The sequence below is a fragment of the Terrapene carolina genome, unplaced genomic scaffold (assembly GCF_002925995.2).
Source record: "Terrapene carolina triunguis isolate 2854851 unplaced genomic scaffold, T_m_triunguis-2.0 Scaffold139, whole genome shotgun sequence".
Lineage (NCBI taxonomy): Eukaryota > Metazoa > Chordata > Testudines > Emydidae > Terrapene > Terrapene triunguis.
Genome location: NW_020664490.1, coordinates 9,938,730 through 9,957,904, shown reverse-complemented (window position 1 = coordinate 9,957,904; position 19,175 = coordinate 9,938,730). Strand labels below are relative to the sequence as shown.

General features: G+C 38.9%; 1 protein-coding gene across 1 annotated transcript in view; it reads right to left on the bottom strand.

Annotated features, from left to right (window-relative positions):
- LOC112121265 (neurobeachin) overlaps nucleotides 1-19,175 on the bottom strand; it is a 959,539-nt gene that overhangs the window by 353,170 nt on the left and 587,194 nt on the right. Inside the window, exons 36-37 of the mRNA XM_029911962.1 lie at nucleotides 4,354-4,462; nucleotides 147-313 (exon numbers count right to left, since the gene is read on the bottom strand). Of these exons, the coding sequence (XP_029767822.1) occupies nucleotides 147-313; nucleotides 4,354-4,462 (276 nt within the window). The remainder of the gene's footprint in view (nucleotides 1-146; nucleotides 314-4,353; nucleotides 4,463-19,175) is intronic.

Here is a 19,175-nt window from a genome sequence, read left to right as displayed (position 1 = left end):
AAAAAGATATAAAGAAGACAAAAGTTCTCTTGAAATGATTCCCACCATCAGCACATCCAATTTTCAATTGTACGAAAATGGCTGATTCATTTTAAATTTTGAAACAAATGTTTATAATTAATTACACATTTATGATTACAGCGTACCTGTGAGAGACTGCTCCCCACGCACCATGTTTGTTTGTTAGGATATTCAGTATCTTCTGTTTCAGCTGATTGGCTGTAACATGATCGCGATGTTTAGCAGCACTTATAAGATGGTCACACATCTTTTCTTCCTCTCTTCTATCAGCAGCATATTGAGCACACTGTGACTAAAAATGAAAAAAAAAAAAAGTGAATAGTAAATAGAATAATTTAGGAAGTGCCTACAAGTTGCTTAGGAGTGATTTTCATATATCTAAATTCTCCTTTCTACCTACATCTTAGTCACCTTTGTTCTCACCAAACTCAGCATTTCTAGGTAAATAAGAAGGACCTTACCATTCACAGAAATATAAAGTCTAAACAGAAACACAATATCCATTTTTATACTCCTTACTTGCACTGGTTGTGTTGATCCCTCCTCCAGGGGAAAATAAGAGGATTAATGCTATGTTAAGGTTTAGAAATTAAGCCATCAAATGTGAGGAAATGCATAATTACAGTGAAAACACACGTAACTCTGCCTCTTTTTGCTTATGTCTTAAAATATGGCCTCTTTTTTAGATCATTATAAATTATTTGCCAATTAATACCTTATACAATACATTATACTCTGGAATTTCTTATTCAATATTGCATACAGAAAGCTACAACACTGTACCAGACAGACTTAGCTTGACTTTTAAGTCTTAGTAAGATCTACAAAACAAGATCTTAACAGTTCACAAGTTCCGTACTTTTATAATTATGGATCTTAAAGTGGATCTCCATTACCTTTGAAATTAAATGTCTATTTCCTTAATCTCTATATGTTACAACATGGAAAAAACACCACAAATTACATACAAGTAAAAACAGTTGGAAAAAGTGAAAAGGGATTAAAAAATCTATCAGAAATACTTGAAACTAAAAACAAAGCTAGAAATAATTATTTGATCATGTTGCTTTCAAAATCCATCTCTCAAGGAATTTCAACAATTACTGCCGTTTCCGTTATAGACTGATTGTGAAAAAGATTCCATTATCGAAACACTGTTAACTTTAGTTTCTATCTTCTAATGCCTTTGTTCTCTTTGTAGCATACAGAATTATACATTTCTCTACTTTAGTCTCAAAAAGAGACTGCATTCAAATTCTCAATACTCCTTTTAGTAGGGATCTGTTTGAAAAGTCTGAATAGGGCAAACGTGTCTATGGCAATTAAAAAAAAACAATATCACAGTTTTCTTACAGAGATATATCATAAAAAACTACATTATTCTCAAATTATTTTGGATAAATTGTGTTGGTTATTTAATGTGTGTGCGTGCAATTATCATTTCTGAATAAAATCCTGCATTTTGAATTAGGTGTTCTTAAGTTTATGCATTCCATAACAATTGATTGTTTCCCATTTTAGAACAAATTCAACAAAGATTTAATACTACCTAAACAAAATACTATATAATATTTATTATACCAGCAGTTGCAATTAAGCTAACATTGTACTGGAGACATCTTATTGCATTTCATGAATTCAGGTGTGCATACTTCTATAGACTAGTGTTTTTATTATAGAAAATGGCAGTACTTGGTAAGATTTTAACTATGTCCTTCATCTACTGTATTTAAAACTATTACTGAAAGGCATCTATTTCAGACAGGAATTACATTACTTTCAAGGGGTTAATTCATTTTTTCAATTTATCTTCATGTACAGGGAAGCACCAATTAGTACAATGATCTGCCTCAGTAATGAGGTTAATATTTCACCAGCTCATTGGACAGTAAAATTAAATTTTCATTTTTCTTCCTGAACAATTACAGAGGCTAACAAAATGAATGTTAACTGGAAGCAATCATTCTGGAAAAACTGGACTCTTTCAATAATAGCCTTAGTCATAAGACAAAATTGACTAGTGTTAACTTTACAAACCTTATGCTTACATCTACACACCCACATGCACCCACACTGTGTCACTATATAACTTTAGTCAAATAGTTGCATCAGTAATGATACAATTGAAGTCTGAGAGGTAAAAGTGTGATTACTTGACTGGTAAAATACCTATTCACTTTTTTCCTGCAGTGAACAATAATTAGCCCGCTCAAAATAATCAAATATTTACAAAATAAATACATTTAAATATTGTTTAATAAAATAAAACTGATTTATAATTTAAAATACAGTAGATAGTAAAAAACTTTCACACATCTTTTAAGTGGGATGCATGCTAATATGATATGATGCCTATGGAACATTATTACAACATCAATATGTAAAACTGTTTCAGACTCTAAGCACCATTTTATTTTAGTTATATCTAAGATTCATACTGGTACATGATTACATTTAATTTTTTTATTTTATTTACTTAGAGATTTTTTTCTTGTCCATTTCAAACATATTTCTCAGGTTTTTCACAAGACAATAAGTATAATAAAAAATGTTAGAGAGAAATGTCTTGGTTTCCTTACTAGAAAATAAGATTGACTTAAGGCTGTTCCTTTAGGGAATTTAGTTAATATTCTAAATCTTGTTTGCTAACAGAAGCTGAAAGTTAATTGAATTTTCTCATTTTGTCTAGAGTTCTGTCAGATCTTATACCTTAACATATTCTTCAAAGAGCAGATAACTCAATCTTCTATTGTCATTTTAGGTTACTGTATGATGCCCTGATAAATATCAAATGTTATTTATTGTTGAGGCAATATGAAACTTCACTCTGACATACACTTAATTGTAAATGTGATTTTATCTAAGCTCAAAATATCCAGTATATGTTTGGTAATAAAGTTGTTGCAATCCCATCTGACAAGTGTCTGCTGTCTGGCCTGACAAAATGAAGTAAAGGTTATATGTATTCAAAATGACAACAAGATATCTCTGTGTCTTATATTTTTCTGCTAGGTCAAGGAGCACAAGAACTAGTACATCAAAGTGTAGGTTTTAGAGAGCTGCTTCGATGAGATAAAAACCTCATCAAAATTGAGATTACTGGCTTCTATGTCTTGCCAAAAGGTGCTTGTTGGCATTCCCTGACAGATGAATATGTTCATACAGCTATTTATTATCTTCAAGGCTACCAAATCAATCAAACCTAATTCTAATGCCATGCTACCCAAACATTAAAACATGCTTTTTTTTTTTTTACGGTATTTTATATATGAGCATATACACACACAAACATATACACATAGGCAAAAACAGAAATAATCAAAATGTCTATATATTGAAATATCATAGATAAGCTTTTTTAATATCAAAACATACTGCCTGATAAAACCATGTTAAACAAAAAGATTTTTAACATTGTTGTATCAAAAGTTCTTAAATATATCAAAAGATATGTTTAAACAGGAAAATGAGTAATTCTATGTAAACAAAGGGAAAAAAAGTTCAAACATTCATTTAAATACACTTTTTAAAATAGTCTTTAATATTTGTACAGTATTTTGCTACAAAATACTTTAAAACACTATAGTGGGTTATATGCTACATTCCTTACTGAAGGAATGAATGATTCACTATGTACTACTTCTGTTAGTAAGGATTATTCACATTAGTAAGAGTTACAGGATCCAGCTCCTGCTTTTCATCTTCCAAAATTAAAGACAATAGACATTTCATATATTATCCTATCTCCAGTAATTACTTATTCTTATTAGCTTAGCAAGTAGAAAAGATACTTAATATCTTCCAATTTATAAGTTATACCTGGTAAATAAGATGAAAAAGTACTAGAAAGCATTGGTATTGGTAGTGAAAATACTATACTATTTACAGATCAATATTTATTATTTTTCTTAAAGCACCTCAAGTGTGCTATCCTTTAGTTTTATTTATTATACACAAAACTCACATTCTATTGATAAAATCCAGCAAAAATAATTTCACTATTAAATGTTGTTTGTTTTTTACTACTTGCAATAAAATCAGACAAGTTCTTTGTGAACCTTAAAGATCTGCCATATCAAGTTAGTAGGCATTCTGATTAAGGGGTTTCTTCAAGCTGTAAATATTTTCATGCATTTCAGTGAAGGGATGAGAAGATAAACTAGTTCCTTGTGTTTGACATTTACCAAAGCTTTTAAAAACTGGCTTTCAAATGCCTTCAATGTAAATTTCTCTCTCTCTTGGAAAAAAAAAAACTTTATTGTATGAGGTTACAGTCTAAGTGATGGCTGAGTGAAAACAGAAAAGCAGGAATTCATCAAATCTTGAGCTTACCTCAAATTCGGCATGTTTGTGTACATCTTCAGCTCTTTGTCGGTTCAAAATAAACTCCGCCTCATTTGCAACACGCACTATGTGGTCTTTCATTGCATGACATAATAATCTAAAACAAAATAAAACACTTGAAATCCATCTTCATATTTGACTTTCTTCAAATAAATTATTTCAATAAGCTTGCCTTAGAATGGAAAAAGTTTAACATTTACCAAATGAAATATAATTGCTAAATTAGTTTACATTAATAATGTAACTTTTTCAGAAGAGTTCATTGTAATTTCATGTATTTGGGAAAACACAGAGAAAACTCTCTACAATGAAAGAGGCCTTATGCAGTGAGTTTAGTATCAGCTAGCTAACTAAAGGAAACACTGCTTACAGAAGTGTTGTACTTTGGACCTGCTTATAGTGAGACTGCAACCACAAATATAGCATGAATATAGGAACATTTTTTATTGGAACAACTGCTTAACTGTTACTGGTATTTCATCTAGCTAACTAAAATTTGAATGCCCACAGTGCATATAAGATGCAATGTCTTTTTATTTTTATGTAGAACAGCTGCAAAAATCAAAGAAATGCAAAAAAAAAAAATGCACATGATATAACTGAAACTATTTGAATGCACCACTGTTAAAATACAAGTATTGCCAAAAATCAAATAATCATGAGACTCCTGCCATAAAATCAGATTATTAATTAATACATAAATCATTTTGGATTTTTTCCAATTTGCGTTTGGTTTTTGAACTTTTTGTCTGAACTCAGGTCATATTTTAAAGCTTTTCTCTTCATCCAAGAGGGCTAGAAACTCACTTTTTACAAATATGAAAGCTGAGATTAAATGAAAACAGATTTTCTCATAATCAGAGGTTTCCAGTAGCTGGGGATTTAAGAAAAGTATCATGAGACTCATGATAAAATTGCAAGAATTGGCAACACTACATGACATAATAATTGAAAAAAAACTAGATTGAGAGCTCTTTTTCAAAAATGACTATGCTCTCTCTCCCCCTATTATGGTTAGGACAAGCTCTTTGGGTGGGAATTTCAAAAGTGCTCAATACTCACCTAATTTTGCTCTCATTGAAGGCAATGAGAGTTTTGTATATTTGTCCCATGGGACGGTGTCTTGACATTTTTGAAAATCTCATTAGGTGCCTATTTGCATCTTTAGATGCCTAAATATCTTTAAAATCTGGCCCTGAGTGAACAGAGAGCAGTGAGATTTATTCATGGTTATTACTAGATTAGTATTTTTCAATTTATAAAAAGGAGGATGTGTCTCAGTTTTGTGAGACTCCTGGAGAGGGAAAGAGGCTCAAGGCAACTGCTTCAGGGGATAGGTCAGTGGTACTTTACCAGAGATTTCTGAAAAACAGAATTGTGTTTAAAGTTTGTTGCCATTTCTATTCAAGGAAACGGGACTTTGTACAGTTAATAAATAAACTATGAAAATACTTTACTTGGTGTCACTGATTTCTGCTTCAAACAGGAAACCGGCCTAAAAAGCCCCAAAATACGCTTCCATTCAGCAAAGAGGTGGCAGCAACAACATCATTATCGCTCTCGTGTCTGAATTAAATCATAGTCCGCTAGCTCTTATCCAATCCCAAATTCATGTTGACACTGTGGATTTCATTCAGCTATTCTAGCTGGGTCAGATGTGATAGAGATGAAGAGCTGCGTGTCATCATCATATTAAATATACTGCAGCGCATACCAAACCAGCAGCCTCATGTACGACTTGAACAAGAGAGGTGACAACGTAGGGGAGTCTTCTCGGGGGCATCAGTTGCTAAGGAGCAGTAGGAGCAGTTGCCCCCCACAACCCCAAACTTTTCATAGCTCCCTGGTAGCCAGGCTGTGGTGTCTCCCCCAAGCCTGCAGGGAGTGCTGTTGGGCAGGCTGGGGTAGGTCACCTAATCCTTACATTGTCACAGGAAGCAGCAGTCTGGGCCAGAACTAATCACAGAACAAGCCATGCCCTGATCCAAGCCCTGCGTCAGCCATTGGTGAGACACCCACCCTGGCTCACTGTCTGCCCACATCACCTCCCTGCTCCCCCCACAGCAGGTGAGGCAGGGAGAGAGAAGCAAGTATGCCCCCAGACCTCTGAACTTTTCTCAAATGACGTCCCTGACTCCTGTGGCATTAGTATAATTGCTTACAATTACTATTTGATGTCTCTCATAAAGATAGCAATGTAGCTGGTATGGTTCAGGTCCCTTGGCGCCAAGAGAGCTGGGGTTGCACAAGGTTTTACAGGAATCACCTGGGTCTGATATCTGCATAATAGTTCACTGGAGAGTAGCATGTGAAGTCTCTACTGAGAGCTGGTAGCCCACTGGTCATCATAATGATTGTTAAATGTATGGATGGATATTTAAGGAGTTATGTATCTGTATTGCAAATTATGTTCTTAAGGTCTTGGAGTTAAGGCAGGTCACCAGGCGGTGACACACCTCAGAGCTGTTCCATTCAGGCAGAGGGTAGCAGACACCTATCTCCCTGTCTGGTCACTGGTGTATTACATACTTCACCCAGCATGGCTATTTCCAGACTGAACCATGTGCCAACTAAGTGATTGTGGAATATAGAAGAGAGGAAATCTACAGGAAGAAACAGTCAGCAGGAGGTGTCCTGTTTATGATGTATATCTTGGAGTACAAAGAGATACAATGACTACTTCACCTAAAAGGCAAACAGACAGTGTATTTGTCTCATGAAAGAACAATCACAGCCAGGCGGGCTGTAAAGCACTGCAAGGATTTTGGTGGGCAATAGCCTACCCTACTAGACACGAGAGGATCTTGTTAATTAAGACAAGGCTCTAGAATGCGTATTATGATTTTATTTTACATATAATCATTTGTTTCCAATATTTCTACTTCCTACTACTTGAATCTCTATTATTTGTTAAATAAACTTATACTTGATTTCACCATAAACACATCTAAGTGCTGTGAGTTAAGGGGAGTGGTGACCTGAGGTGGAAAGCAGGGTTGTAACTGTTTCTTTGGAAGCAGCATATTGGTGAATGCTGAGTGTCCAATGAAACAGGAGGTGGGCACTCCAGGGAGATGATCAGAGGGCTCAGATGTTGGACTGTGCCTATCACTACCCTGTAGAGTGACAGCGCCTCCTACGAGGCCTAGACGGGAGTGCTTGTGTTGCCTGTGGCCAGTGGAATCAGGCAGCTGACACATGGCAGGGACAGACAGGGCTTCCTCTTGCAAGTGGTAGCAAGGTGCCTCACAACCCTGGGCTCCCCCAGGAAGCATCACAGCAGGATCCTAAGATTGTCCACAAATAAAAAAAATGAAATTGCATTATAAACAGCATCAAAGGCTGCCAACAGATCAAAAGTCATCAGTGCCTTCATCTGCTGCTAGTAAAAGATCATAATTAATGCACACACAGATCATACACAAATGCAAGCAATGCAGTTTGTACCCCATATATAGACCTGTCACCAGACTGACCAGGGTCAAAGGAAGTCTGAAGAATAAAGATACTGCCAGAAATTGCCCCAACATAATCTTTTTGGTGACTTTAACCAAAAATGGGAGATGGGATGCTTGTAGGGAGTTACACAGATTATCAGCACCAAAAGTAAATTTACTGTGCATATGGCCTGCAATGGCTTCTTTAAAAACTGAAGGAAAGGTGCCCTCCTCCACTCCTCTTCCTGCTAGAAAAACTTACAATATCCCTTATAAGGGAACCAGTTATTTCTGGTGTCTTTTACAGTCCAGGAAGGACAAGAATCAAACCCACACGTTGTAGCATGAAATTGCCCCAGCACCATCATATCCTCAATGAATAATACCACATGAAATTAAAGCAGAGAAATCATCACATTTGTATCCCCCAAGACACTATTCTGTTTCCATGGCAGTAGATAGTTCAGTCCAAATTCAAGCAATCTTGTCTGCAAAGTAACATGAACACTCTTTTACAGCAAGAAAAATATGACACAGCAATCAGGTGAAGACAGCAATACAAATGCTTCAGGGTTTAAACCTCATGCTTCAGGTTTAAGATGATCTCTAACTATTAATGATCAGGATGAAACCTAGTGTGTGCATGGGGGGGGGAGGCAGATTATCCTACATGTACCAACTGTGGGGTCCTTACATCTTCCTTTGAAGCATCTGGTATGGGATGCTGGATTAGATGACCCTTGTCTCAGATTCAGTACTGCAATTTCTGTGTTCCTATGGTGTAAAGAAGCCTTAGTATAAATGAGAACCAGGTCCTTTACCTGTGCAGGATTCTCACTCTTAAGAGTAAGTAGAGTTTGCGGGGGGAGGGAAGAGGCATGTTGCAATATAGAAAGAACTATGATAAAATATAACAAAAAGCAGTCACTGTCTAACAAAAACTATTTTTTGTAAATGAAAAGAGCCTAATAAGAGTTAATAGACAAAGTCTCCAGGAGTTGCCAGCTCTCAACTGTTAATTTTCAGAAATATACAATTCTAAAAGAAACAAAACTCTAGGAGAGTTTGGGCACCTTGAAACCACGTACTGCAGTATCAAGAGACCAAACCAGGCTGGTCTTGAGATGCTTCATATGTTTATAGGCAGGGCTGGGTGGTTTCCTTATATGTGTCATAAATTGGAATATCCCTTAAGGCTATCAAATGCAGTACTTCTGCCTCAGATAGTATGAGCCATGATATGACCTCCTGTAAAAAAGGCCCCTGCCAGCTCTTAGTATGATAGTAAGAAATACAGTTGGACAGCTAGTTAGACATGATCACTTTTGTGACGAAAGTGCCCATTGAGCAGATGTCAAATGAAAATAAAAGAGTCTAGTAAACCTTTTAAGGACTTTAGTCTGCTCCAAGTAGAAATCAAAAGAACTTTTAACATTGAAAAACCTTATCAGGAAGGGAATCTGAGCACAGGAAAATGTTGGCAGGATGATAGGCTCATTAAGATGAAAATATATCTCCAATTTAAAGAGCCCATAGCTTGCTTGTAAAATCTAGTCTAAGGTGATTCATTCACTAGAGTCAGAAACTCATTCACACTGCAAGCTAATTGTCACCAGGCAAATGACCTACCATTTAAGAAACCTGAGCTCACCTTATACATCACAGAAGTTGTTGTAATTGCTTTTTTCAGGACCAGGCTGGGCATCCATTCCAAAGGCATCCATTTCCACCTACATACCATCAGCATCAAAGACCACCTGTACCTGATGCCCTCCCAAGTCAATGCCCTGTACATCTCCTGACTCTTCCCCTGAGGAAGAGATTCAGTCAAGGAATGAGTCTCCTTAAACTTACCTATCCTAGCCAACTTCCAGAGTAGATGTCACTGTTTTGCTGCTGCTCTATTGTGGAGCGGCTATCTGAGGTCTCAGGTGAGTTCTTCTCATTACCAGCATGCAAACAGCTTTGATCTCAACAGGATGGAAGTCAATCCTAACTTGGCAATCATCAACACTAACTGTGCCATGACCATCACCTGGGCTCTGAGGGTCCTGGTGTCAAGAGGGTGATGAATCTGACTTTCTAGTCATGTTTGTACAAAGGCAAATAGCGCTGCAACAGCACTGAAAGCTACACCAGACTCTGGAGACAAGTCTGCTGCTTTATACCACCCTAAACCAGGTCTCTCTCAATAAAGCACAGAGGATCAGCAGACTAAATTATTTTTGTTCCATCTCTTACAATAGAATCACAGAACATAGAAATGGAATAAAAACTATTTAGTCATCTATTTTCTCTTTCTACAACAAGGCAGGTTTGTTCTTTATTGTATATTTACCAATATATTGCCCATACTTATTTACATCCCACATATATTTCATAGAATGACAGAACTGTAGAGCTGGAAGGACCTCAAGAGATCATCTAGTCCAGCCCCCTACACTGAGGCAAGAACAAGTATACTTGGGCCATCCCTGACAGGTGTTTGTCTAACCTGTTTTTAAAAACCTCCAATGATGGGGATTCCACAACCGCCTTTGGAAGCCTGTTCCTGAGCTTAACTACCCTTATAGTTAGAAAGTTTTCCCTAATATCTAATTTAAATCTTCCTTGCTGTGGATTAAGCCCATTATTTTTTATCCTACCTTCGGTGGACAAGGAGACCAACTGAGCATCATCTTCTTTATAACAGCCCTTAACATATTTGAAAACTGCTATCAGGTCCTCTCTCAGTCTTCTTTTCTCAAGATTAAACATGCTCATTTTTTTAAACCTTTTCTCATAGGTCAGATTTTCTAAACTTTTCAACATTTTTGTTGCTCTCCTCTGGACTCTCCCCAATTTGTCCACATATGTCCTAAAGTGTGGCACAATATTCCAGCTGAGGCCTCACCAGTGCTCAATAGAACAATATAATTACCTTCCATTTCTTACATGACACTTCTGTTAATACACACTAGAATTATATTTGCTTTTTTTGCAGCTGCAATACATTGTTGGCTCATATTCTATTTGTGATCCACTATTATCCCGGATCCTTATCAGCAGTATTAATGCCTAGTCAGTTATTCTCCGTTTTGTAATTGTGCATTGTTTTTCCTTCCTATGTGAAGTACTTTGCACTTTATTAAATTTCATCTTGTTGAAATCAGACTCATTCTCCAATTTGTCAAGGCTGTTTAATTTCTAATCCTGTCCTCCAAAGTGCTAGCAACCCCTCCCAGGTTGATGTCATATGGAAATTTTATAAGCGTATTCTCCACTACATTATCCAAATCATTAATGAAAATATTGTACTGTATTAGACCCATGACACACACATGTGGAACCCCACTAGATACACCTTCCCAGTTTGACAGCAAGCCATTGATAACTTGTTTTAGTAGTCTTTCAACCAGTTATGCACCCAATTTATAGTAATTTAATCTAAAACACGTTTCCCTAGTTTGCTTATGAGTGTGTCAAACGCTTTACTAAAATCAAGATTATCACTTCTTTAGCTTCCTCACATGGACTAGGTCACTAACCTTGTCAAAGAAGGAAATCAGGTGTGATGCAATTTGGTCTTGACAAATCCATGTTGGCTATTGCTTATACTCTTTTTAGGTGCTTACAATTGATTGTTTAATAATTTCTTCCAGTATCTTTCCAAGTAGACTGGCTGGCGTATAATTCCCCACAGCCTCTTTGTGCCCCTTTTTAAAGATAGGTACTATATTTGCCCTTCTCCAGTCTTGTGGGAGTTCACCCATGCTCCATGAATTCTCAAAGATAATCGCTAACTGTTCTGAGATTGCTTCAGCTAGTTCCTTAAATATCGTAGGATAAATTTCATGAGGCTCTGCCAACTTGAATACATTTAACTTATTTAAATATTCTTTAACCCAGTGGTCCCCAAACTTTTTACCTTGTACCCCATCTTACCCCTTACTGGGAGGAGGGATGCGGAGAGGGGTAAAGGGTGCCAAGGCTGGAGCAACAGCTGGGGGTGAGCACAGAACCCAGGCATAGTGCCAAGACCCTGGGCACAGGGCCGGCATCCAGGACCCCGACTTGAGGGCCAGGGCCAGAAGTGGAGGAGGATGGCGCTCCCTTCCTGCCCTCCGTGGGGGCTGGCCCACCCCTCCCCCCCCCCAATGTTCCTCGTTCCCCCCTTAAGGGGGCACACCCCACAGTTTGGGGACCTCTGCTTTAACCTGTACTTTCCACATTGTGGTTTATGTTAATATTAAGTATTTCAGCACAATTAGCCTCTTTAGTGAAGACTGAAGCAAAATAGGCATTAAATACCTCAGTCTTCTTGATGTCATCAGTTATTAGCACTCCTTCCCTGTGAAGTAATGGACCTACATTTTCCTTTATTTTTCTTTTGCTCATATTGTATTTACAGAACTTACTACACCTCTACCCTGATATAACACGACCTGATATAAATGAATTCAGGGAAAGGGGGGGCTGCGCACTCCGGCGGATCAAAGCAAATTCAATATAACACGATTTCACCTATAATGTGGTAAGATTTTTTGGCTCCCGAGGACAGCGTTATATCGGGGTAGAGGTGTACCTTTTATGTACCTTGTTAGGTGAAATTCATTTTGTGCCTTAGCCTGATTTTGTCCTACATGCTTATGATATTCTTTTGCATTCATCCTTAGCAATCTGTCCACGTTTCTACTTTTTGTAGAATTCCTTCTTTGATTTTCAGGTAATTAAAGAGCTCCCGACAGCACCACATTGGCCTCTTATTAGTCTTCCTATCTTTCCTTTGCATCAGGGTAGTTTGCTTTTGTGCCTTTAATATTGCCTCTTTGAGAAACTGACAGCTCTCCTGAACTCCTTTTTCTCTTAGATTTTCTTCTCATGGTACCTTATCTACCAGTTCTCTGACTTGGCTAAAGTTTTCTATTTTGAAGTTCACTCTCTTTATCCTGCAGCTCTCACTACTTCCTTTCCTCAGGATAATGAAACTGTTTCATGATCACTTTCACCCAAATTGCTTCCAACTAATTCCTCTCTGTTAATCAGAATCAAGTCTAATGTCTACATTTTGTAGACAGTTAGGTCCACTCCAAGTCATAATTTAGGTAGCTATTGTTTAATCCTTCTTCATAAATTAATTCTTCTAACTTCCTAAACCTGTTGCTCTTCTTTGAATTTCTAGTGTGTTAATATCTTCCCAGTAAAAAGATGAGTAGAATTGAATACAATATTCCTGGAGAGAGAGAGAGACAGACAGACAGACAATTACCTCTCTGTTCCATGGCATGGTGGCTATCTGCACTGAGCATAAAACTGTGCAGGCTGTTTAGTTTAAGTCCTTGCTTTTACTAAGGACAAGGATGTGACAGAGTCGGATATATCTGTATCCAATTGTGAACTCCATTTTTTATGGTGAACTCCATTTGCATTACGTGCTGAACACAGGTCTAAACTTTCTAGAGGCGACTTATTGAATTGCATTCCAGATAGCTGCTCTGCCCAGGAAAGGGGCTTAACTAGTATGTTGAAGCCATCAATACAGTAATCTGAGGCTGTCAGCTTTGAATGATTCAACTACTGACCCATGGAACAATGGGTTTTCTACAGAGAGATGGATTAAGCATAAAAAGGGGTGGTGGTAGGGGGGCAACCATCAGAACTGAAAGCCTTGCAAGAACAAGAGGGCAGGAGGAACTCTGCCCACCCTGAAACGCCAGCAGACTCTGACTCACAGAAGTGGTGAGATAGACTCGGGGAGGATGCGTCTCAGGACTCTGTTGTTTTACAAAGAGCTGTAACACTCAAGTGCTTGTAAATGTAAAGTCATTGTGGTTAAGAAATTCCTTTGCTAAGTCTGTGTTCCTTGATTTCCTGCCAAGTTGACCCCAAGGAGGTTAAACTAGAAACCCAGAGTGCCCACAGCCTTCGCTGAACTCTGGGAAAATGTATGCAAGTGACTGGGGAGCTTGGGAAGTCTGGTGTGCTTGTTTCAGGGGCTAGAACCACTGGATTACAGATCCCATAGCCCAAGAAAGGACTCAGGCAAGTGATATGAGCCAGGGAGTGAGCCTTAGAGTCCCAGAGCTAGAAACAGTGAATAGACTTTGCGCAAACTCAGTTGACTTGGAAGCACGTAGGACCATGTGGTTAGACTACTCACAAGAGAATGGTGTCCATATTGGGTCAGGTTGCGACAGTAGTCATTAACCCTCCTACCCAAATGATGTCTTCAGGTATGAATTTTCACATTCATCAATTTTCTTTTTTAGTTTTGCTATGTTGCAGTCAGTTTGTGCAAACAAATATCTTGCATAGAATGGAAGTGAAGAGAACTCTTAGTTTTTTATATTGCTGTATAAAATAGTTATGATTATGTCCCCCAATATGTCTGGATGTTCCAGATAAGTTAAAAAGACAGCCTATTCCTAAATAGCAACAGTCAAAATGTATTACAGAATGCACATTTGATATAGTTTAGCTAAGATCCCGCTCCGTGTCCCCATCCTGAAGACATGCCTGCTTACTTGTCCAGAGGAACAGATGTACTTTTATCAGATGCTCATTGCTGAGATCTGCCAAGATGCAACTCAGACAAACTTTGGAGCTTACATAGAGTTCTGTGTAAGCTTGAACGCGTTTGTATCTCACCAACAGAAGCTGGCCCAATAAAAGACATTACCTCACCCACCTTGTGTCTCTAATCTCATCTCTAAACAGTCAGTCCACAACAAACTTGATACACAGCTCTGTCCTTTGCAACATACAACAACGCTATCATCATCAAGCTAGCCCAGTGCTTGGGCAACCTCAACTCATGGATGAAGAAGAGCAAACTGAAGCTAAACCCAACCAAGACAGTGATTATGCCGGTTGACAGAGAAAAACATTTTAAGGAATTTGGAGCCATCATGCAGTCTCCTCTGCTTTGAAAAGCCAATACACAATTAGTCAGGTTAGTCCACAGTTTAGAAGTGCTCCAAAATTCTTCACTGATACTGAGCGCTCACATAGAACGTGTAATTCAGTGACACCGCTAACATCTATGTATGAGTAAGACACCGTAGCGCATCCTCGCAGCTTATGACGTGCCTTATTAATAAATGACTCATCTCCTGACTTGGACTATGGCAGTGCAATGTGTATGGACATGAAATCATCAATCCGGAGGAAAATACAACTAGTGCAGAATGCAATAACTCAGCTCCTCAAAAACACAGGCTACTGTGAGGATATCAAACTTGTCCTCTGATCATTACACTGGGTCCCCACTCTTCAGAATATCATGTCTACTTCAAGATCTTTGTCCTTATCTTCAAGGTTCTTAATGATCTGGAGCTGGGGTAACTAAACGATTACCTAAAGAGAGGCTTTGAGTTCAAGACAAGGTTTATAGTATATAACTCTGTTTCTCTGGTGTCTGAGACATCCATTACTGCCTACAAAGTTGTCTTGGCCACCACTTGGCCTTCCTTAATTATGCCCTTATGCTGTCCCCTCTACTGCATGAGAGCTCTGCGAAGAAGGATGTCACCTTGTCCCATGTAAGAAAGTCGTTCTTGGCCAGCAGGGCCTAGCAGTTTGCCACATGCAGTGAAGCTGAGGAGTATGCCTTCCTCCCAAATAGGTCACTCATTTGGGGACTTTGTCTTTCGGTGCACCTTTGCTCAACCTTGATTTCTCTTGTACAGCTGACACAAACAAAGGGCCTGGATTGGCATGAGTGCAGAAGTACTCAAACCCTAAAGGGGGAACCTAGTACCATTTCTTGACTCATTTTGCTGTTGGTATTACAGTAGCTCACATCTGCCACAGGGATTTTAGCTGGATCTAGCAATTCCTTATCAATAGGGAGAGTAATCCTGATTGACCAGAAGCTGACAGTATGTCACACTGCTTGTGGGATTTCTCTGATATAACCAAAAAGTCTTTATCTCTGGGGTTTCAGCAATCCTCACAAGGAGCTCCTGGACCACTTTAAATACATCCAGTGGCTGTACTGATGCTGGAGATACCACTTTATCCAGCAATCATCATCTTTTTGTATGGCATTTGAAAAGCAATGGGCTGAGATCATAACTGAGTTTCAAAAGTCATTCTAATACTTCTGGATTAACTAGATGGATCCCCCTGATGCCACCACTGCTAGCATGAATGGGGCAGTTGTCCATGATGTGTTGCATGGTTTGTACCTCACCACAGTCACAATTTGGCAATTCTTAGATTTTCCATTTGTGGAGGAAATTCCACACCTTCTGTGCATTGTCTGAATGCAGTTAAATGCAGTCCAATGGTCCTGGGATTCTGGCTTCTCTGTACTCCTTTCATTGGCTCGTCAATCAAGTCTTTGTTTGGGATGTCACAAGTGGCCTCCTGATTCATAGAATATAGAATATCAGGGTTGGAAGGGACCTCAAGAGGTCATCTAGTCCAACCCCCTGCTCAAAGCCAGTAAGTGCTGGCATCCTTTCTATTGGCCTGTAATGTTGGCGTGTGTATCCAGAAATGTGTCCTGGATCTGAGTTGGGAGGGTGGTAGTGAATTGAGATCTTGTATAAGCAGGTCCAGAGAAACCAGAATCTTCTTGTACTCCCGGACCACACCATTGTCTCACTTGATGTTGGCAGGTGTAATGCCTGCCAAAACTAGAAGCCACAATATTGGCGTTGATTTGAGAAAGCCACTAAACATTTCTAAGCATGGCATTAATTTTAGTGTCAACAAGATTAGCATGAGGGCTGTTGCACCAAATTGGTGCACAATATTCCACTGTTGGCAAGAGCCTAGCTTGTATTGATGTTTGAAGTGTGTGTGCATCATATCCCCAGCATGTGCTAGCAAGTTTCTGGATGATGTTAATCCTTGTCTTTATCTTCTTTAGGTGTTGTCAAGGTGTTGACTACAGCTCAGCGTCTGATTGCAAGTAACTCAGACCACAAAAGTCCACTTTCAGAGGCACTTTGGCTTCATGGGTTACTCAAGTGGAAGGCAGAGACAAGTGTTTTTGAAGCATTGGGTTTCAGTTGCCAAGCTTTGAAATACATCTCAAGTGTCTGGAAGCCGTTGTTCATGACTTTTTCTGTGGCCTTCAGAGAGGACACTTGTGTTGTTAGTGCAATGTCATTTGCAGAGATGAATTTACAAGATGATGTGACTGGAATGTCACTGGTATAGAGATTGAACAATGCTGGTGCTAATACATATCCCTGTGGGAGGTTGTTGTTCAATCTCCGTGATTTACTGGCAGATGTGCTAAGGTGTATGGTTAATCTTCTGTTATTCAGCATCTAGGTGATGAGTCTGATGGTTGATTAGCATGGGAAAGCTAATGATAACTTCAGCATGAGACCTTTGCGCCATACAGTATTTTATTCAGAAAAAAAGGTCCATGAATGCTGATGTTTGTAATTTTCACTGGTAATCAGATTCTATGTAGCTGGTTAAGGTCACTGCAGTTGCGACCAGTTCTAAATCCAGCCTGCTCTTTGGGGACCAGTTGCTCCAGTGTCAGCTGTAACTTTAAAAGTAGGAGCTACTCCAACAGTTTATAGCAATTGGTAAGGAGGGAGATGGGCTGGTAGCTTTTTGGGTCAGTGACCTCTTTTCTGGGCTTAAAATGACTATAAATTTGACTACCTTCCACTCTTTTAGTATTATACTAGAAGAGTGGATGTTGCCGAAGAAGCCTGCCAGCCGCTTTCTTGCCTTTGGACCAAGTTCTTCAAGAATTCTGGATACAGTCTGTCCATTCCTCCCTATTTTCTGGATTTAGTGTTGGAAAGACCCTTGGTCCACTTCATCTACTATGTAGGGAACAGAAAGGGGTGAAGACACCTGGTGTTGATTTAGTGCACAGTAAAGTTGTTTGTGGACTTGGCACCTGATGTTTTAGTCATCGGCACAAGGGAGTTGGCAATTAACTGTGCAGAGATGGCATGTGCACTTAGTTGAGGTAGTTTGTAGGCTGCTGGAGCCACACTTCCTAGAAGACGGAGGAGCTTCCAGGCTTTGTGGCTTGACCCAGTGAAGTCAAGCACCATCACAGTTTCACACCACCTTCTCTTCTTGCCGAGTTCAAAGATTCAAGCAATGGCATTGCAGTTACAGGGCTTTTGTTGGCTTGATATTGGTGGAAGAGTGCCTCGCTCTATTCTGTTGAACAAGGAGTTGTGACATCACCCAGGGTACATCTGAACCATTGAATAGTTGTGTCTCCTCAGTTCTCCAATCTGGGGTGCTTTTTACACTGCTTTGCAGTGTAAGCAACCACTCCTGGTTTGCTCTCCCACAGCCTTCAGCATGTAAATTACTCTTAGTTATACTGCATGGTTGCTATAGCCAGCCACTCATGGATTACACTGCAGAGTAATACCAGCAAAATCTCCGGTCCCAGACTTTATAATATAAAATGATATGCACAAGCCTTGTTATCCCAAATGGAGTTTCCTGAACACTTCAATCCAAACACACTGGTTTAGATAAAACAATAAAACTAGTTTATTAACTACAGAAAGATAGATTTTAAGTGATTACAAGTAATGAGGCATAAAAGTCAGAATTGGTTACATTTATTGGGAAATAAAAATAAAACACAACTTATACCTAACTTAATAAGCTAAATAAATTCAAAAGCAAAGGTCTCTCTCACCATATGTTCCACCAGATTTTACTGGGTAAACCCCCATTCAGACAGGATCTCTCCCACAGTCCAATGCTGCTTTTTTGTTTGTTTCTTCAGGTGTTGTTGACGAGATAGAGGGTAGAGAGATAAGGAGAGAGAGATGTTTTGGGGCATCTGCCCTCTCCCCTTATAGTCCTTTCTCTTGCACAAGAATCATCCCCAGCTGCGGTTCAGCAGATAGAAATTCTGTTTGGACAGGAATCTCAAGCTGTTCCTTTGTCAAAATGTAGATTTTCATCCACACCCTCTTTCCTGCCAAAGAATGGCCACTAAATCAGTTGATGATCCATTTGATTTCACTGACACCCGACTGAGGTGTCAGTTTGTCTTTTGTCCCTGCTGTGGCTCCTAATAGAGCCCTGCACCTTCTTGGATATCTGTTTTATATCAGTGGATAAAAATTTGAAGGGCTCTACAGTATTCTGGAGCTCATTTCTTTGGATTTGATGAGATCTTCATGGATTGATCTAGAAGGTAGAGTTTTAGCTTCATGACTTGTGCATTCTAGTAGAGAAGGATAAGCACACTGAACATCTGCATGGAATATGCAATTCTCCCAGGCAGAAGAGACACTTACTGTCTCTAGCCTTCAAGGCAATAAGTTCATCACAGGATGGACATGGCTTGAAGCCTTCAGGTTTTGGTCCACCATGTTAAGAAGCCCACTACAAGGGGCTCTATATGAGGTGGTGTATGGGGAGGAGGTTGTCTGACCA